At 34.8% G+C, this 4,802-nt stretch overlaps 1 protein-coding gene across 1 annotated transcript in view; it reads left to right on the top strand.

Moving 5' to 3' along the window:
* Window positions 1–4,802, top strand: part of CAPRIN2 (caprin family member 2) — a 48,925-nt gene that overhangs the window by 15,816 nt on the left and 28,307 nt on the right. Inside the window, 1 exon segment of the mRNA XM_017851474.1 lies at window positions 1,371–1,457. Coding sequence (XP_017706963.1) covers window positions 1,371–1,457 — 87 coding nt within the window.

The following is a 4,802-nucleotide window of genomic DNA, read 5'->3' as shown; positions in this document are numbered from 1 at the left end:
TTTTTTTTTTTTTTTTTTTTTTTTTTGTCGCTATGAAGAATTTTACTTTGAGGAATATTTTTTTTTCAGGGTATATCATTAGGCTGTAGGACATGCTTATGATTAACTTCATAGGTGAAAATACTGAACTGTTTTCCAAAATTATTGTACCAATTTATACTAATACTGGTATTATTACATAGGAGTTCCTATTCTGTAGTTTTATAAAGACTTAATATGTCTGTTTTTCAACATTATTGAGATATAATGTACTTAACACAAAGTAAACCCATTCTAAGCATACATTTGTTTATAGTAAATTTGTAGAGTTATCGAGCTTGTTAGCACAGTCTCATTGTAGAGTATTGCTATCATCCCCTCAAGGTTCTCTTTTGTGCTCTGATTTACTTTCTAGCTTTATAAATTTGTCTTTTCTGGACATTTCACATAAAATAGTCTTCTGCATCTTGCTTCTTTTACTTAGCATAATATTTTTGAGGTTTATCCATGTTATATAGCATATACCAGTATTTCATTTTTTTCTGTTGCTGACTAGTATTCCATTGTATGCGTGTACCACATTTTGTTTATCCACTTACCAGTTGCTGGATATTTGGATTGTTTTCATTTTGGGATATTATGCTGCTGTATACATTTATATACAAGTCTTTATGTGGACATGTTTTCATTTCTTTTGGGTAGATACCTTGGAGTGTAATACTTTACTCTTTTAATTACTGAGGCTTTATAATATGTATCTGGTTGTGCAGGTTCTCCACCTTGTTCTGTTTCAGATTGGTCCTTTCTCTTTCCATATAGATTTGAGTTAAAGTCCCATGAAATGCCCCCCCTCTTTTCTGTCAGTGTTGTTCATCTGGGAAATCTTTAAAAAATTTTTTGCTCCTTTAAATTTCCTGTAGGACATTGCATATTGTTTGTTATAATATTTATTTTTGTCTGTTATAGGTAATTATTCTAAGTCTTTCCACCATATTATAAATGTCTCGAACTTGGTTGTTCATCTGTTTGATACTCACTGTGCTATTTGTGTAATATGTTTGAGTAGTGAATGAATATTAACAGAGAAATCCTATTGGCTCAGTGCTATTAAAACCAACAGGCCTTTCTGATCTTAGACTTTATAGGGGTAAAATTGGGACTCATATTTCTAATATAAAAATTGAATTTCTGGCATTAGAATTGAATTTTTAAATGCAACTTAATATAACTTATATTAATACTCTTTCTCCTTTTCTTTAGGGAAGTACTTTTTTTGTGTATGTATAGTAAATAGCGATAAGGTCTTAAATCTCTTCTGTGTTTAAGAAACACTTATTTTCACATATTTATACTTAGTCACAAAATTAATGTTTTCTTATCCTATTTGGTAGGAAGCAGTAGAGAAATATGAAGAAGTGCTACATAATTTGGAATTTGCCAAGGAGCTTCAGAAAACCTTTTCTGGGTTGAGCCTGGATGTGAGTATGTTTTCTTTGCTTTTCCTGAAACCAGTTTTAACCATTGATCTTGGAGAAAATGTCAAGTGTGTCAGTGTCTAATAATGGTGTTTGGTTATTCTTCATCTAATTTCTGCTGATATTTTATTGGGATGGAGGGTTGAGGATAACTGTTGGAGAACTAGTTTTTTTTTTCAGATTTCTGTAGTCTCAAGGGAGAACACAAATGTCATCTGAATATGAGACATTGTGAATAAAGCATTAGTTATCTAATGTATGTTATTTAATTATAGAATTATAGAAATAATTGAGAAAGGGAATCAAACTTTTGACAAGGTATATTTATTAAAGATATTTTAGAATATAGGCTTGTAAATTTATATAAGATAGGCTTCTTTCACATTATTTAACATACGAGACACCAGAGTTGGTAGTCTTGAAAGCATGAAAATTGTTAATGGGAAAATTAATGACTCACATTAAATAGAGTTAAATCTGGCCCTGCTACTTGTTAGGTTCTGTATGTTGGCAGTTCAAACTTTTATCTCTGACAAAGTTAATCAGTAATATGAAGTCTTAAACACTTCTCAATGAAGTATTCTTTACTTTTTCAAATCTTAGCATTAGAAGGTCCTTTAAAGGTCATGTTCCAACAATTGCAGAAATCTTTAAATAAATTCATTCCTGGAGTGGAGAGCATGCCTCATAAGATAATCTCTTCTCTTTTTATGGATATTTTCGTTTAAAAAAATTATATATATATTTTTATTGTATTTTAGAGACAAGGTCTTACTCTCTCACCCAGCCTGGATGCAGTGGTGTGATCATAGTTATAATCCTGTACTGAAGGGATCTTCCTGCTTTGGCCTCCCAAAATGCTGGGATTACAGGTGTGAGCAATCGCCCTGGCCTATTTTTCTTTATAGTGAACTAAAATTCTCTTCTCCATTCCTCTGGAATCAAAAAAATTATTTTAGGCTGGAGACATTTACCATCTTAATTCTTGGCTAAGAAGGATTACAAATATAGTTAGAAGCATACTTTTATGATGTTGAAAATTTTCTGTCTTCTGTCTTTACTCATAGTTACCCAGTAACAATTTAGTTTTCATTCAGGTCTGTATTTTCTAATGTATTCTTTTCTGTTTAGATTAAAAATGTTTAAACGATGCCTACCTTGTACCAGGCACCTATGCGGTTCCACTTGATTTTTACAATAGTCTGGGAAGTTGCTATAAATAGTCTCATTTTACAGATCAGGAATCTTTTTTTTTTTTTTGAGATGGAGTCTTATCCTGTCGCCCAGGCTGGAGTGCAATGGCGCAATCTTGGCTCACTGCAACCTCCGCCTTCCGGGTTCACATGATTCTTCTGCCTCAGCCTCCCACGTAGCTGGGATTACATGCACGACTTATTCTTCTTTTTAAGAAAACTTTTATTTTAAGTTTAGGGGTATATGTGCAGGTTTGTTATAAAGGTAAACTCATGTCATGGGGATTTGTTGTTTAGATTATTTTGTCACCCAGGTACTAAGCCTTGTACCTAATAGTTATTTTTTCTAATCCTATCCCTCCTTTTACCTTCACCCTCAAGGGGCTCCAGTATGTGTTTTTCCCCTATATGTGTCCATGTGTTCTCATTATTTAGCCCCCACTTATACATGAGAACATGTGGTATTTGGTTTCTATTCCTGTGTTAGTTTGCGAAGGATAATAGCCTCCAACTCCATCCATGTTCCCGCAAAGGACATGATCTTGTTCTTTTTTTATGACTGCATGGTATTCCATGGTGTATATGTACCATGTTTTCTTTATCTAGTCTATCATTGATGGGCATTTAGATTGATTCCACGTTTTTGCTATTGTGAATAGTGCTGTAATGAACATACGCGTGTATGGTAGAATGATTTATATTCCTTTGGATGTATACCCAGTAATGGGATTGTTGGGTCAAATGGTGGTTCTGGTTTTAGCTCTTTGAGGAATCGCCACACTGCTTTCCACAATGGTTGAACTAATTTACACTCTTATCAACAGTCTGTAAGCATTCCCTTTTCTCTGCAGCCTTGCCAGCATCTGTCATTTTAAAATTTTTTAACAATAGCCATTCTGACTGGTGTGAGATGGCATCTCATTGTGGTTTTCATTTGCATTTTTCTAATTATCAATGATGTTGAGCTTTTTTTATATGCTTTTTGGCCACATATATATCTTCTTTTGAAAAGTGTCTATTCATGTCCTTTGCCCATTTTTTAATGTTTATTTTTCTTGTAAATTTATTTAACTTCCTTATAGATACTGGATATTAGATGTTTGTCAGATGCATAGTTTGCAGAAGTTTTCTCCTGTTCTGTAGATTGTCTGTTTACTCTGTTCATGGTTTCTTTTGTTGTATAGAAGCTCTTAAGTTTAATTAGATCTAACGTCAGTTTTTGCTTTTGTTGTGATTACTTTTGGCATATTTGTTATGAAATCTTTGCCAGTTCCTACATTCACAGTGGTATTTCCTAGGTTATCTTACAGGGTTTTTATAGTTTCAGGTTTTACATTTAGGTAAAAGGAACTTATTCAAAGTCATATGGCCAGTAAGTGGTAGAGCCAAGATATGGCCCTAGGTACTTTTTCTCTATACCATGAAGATAGTGTCTTACCTGTGTGTGTGTGTGTGTGTGTTTTTTCTGCTGTAGTCTAGAGGTAGCTCCCAACTCACCAAATTTTGTTAATATCCATGAAATTATTTTTACTTGCCTGTGTTTGAGATTTACTTTCATTTTAGGTGACATGAGAAAGTACTTTGGAGGTTGCCTTACTGAATCAAGACCCTAAAAGGTGCTTGGCAGTACTTTTGAGTTTTTTTTTTTTTTTCTTGGTAATTTTTTGGGCTCCTCTTTTAAGTTTTTCTTTTGTCAGACATGTTCTATGATAGCCAGTTTTGCAGTTTGTGGAATGTTTTCTTTTTTCCCTTCAAAATAAAGTTGGAAGTCCTTCTTTTCGACCTTGTCACATTCTGCTTTGTCCTCATGAGTTTTGTCCCCTGGTAGGGATTCATCATTCTGAGTCTCGATTAAGAAAACCAATTTTATTGGCCAGGGGCAGTGGCTCACGCCTGTAATCCCAGCACTTTGGGAGGCTGAGGCAGGAGGATCACGAAGTCAGGAGATCCAGACCATCCTGGCTAACATGGTGAAACCCTGACTCCACTAAAAATACAAAAAAGTAGCCAGGCGTGGCGGTGGGCACCTGTAGTCCCAGCTACTCGGGAGGCTGAGGCAGAATGGCATGAACCCAGGAGGCAGAGCTTGCAGTGAGCTGAGATCGCGCCACTGCACTCCAGCCTGGGTGATAGAGCGAGACTCCATCTCAAAAAA

The sequence above is a fragment of the Rhinopithecus bieti genome, unplaced genomic scaffold, assembly GCF_001698545.2.
Source record: "Rhinopithecus bieti isolate Rb0 unplaced genomic scaffold, ASM169854v2 scaffold_34397, whole genome shotgun sequence".
Classification (NCBI taxonomy): domain Eukaryota; kingdom Metazoa; phylum Chordata; class Mammalia; order Primates; family Cercopithecidae; genus Rhinopithecus; species Rhinopithecus bieti.
The sequence above is the reverse complement of the archived record's forward strand: the minus strand, read 5'-3'. Positions and strand labels throughout refer to the sequence as shown.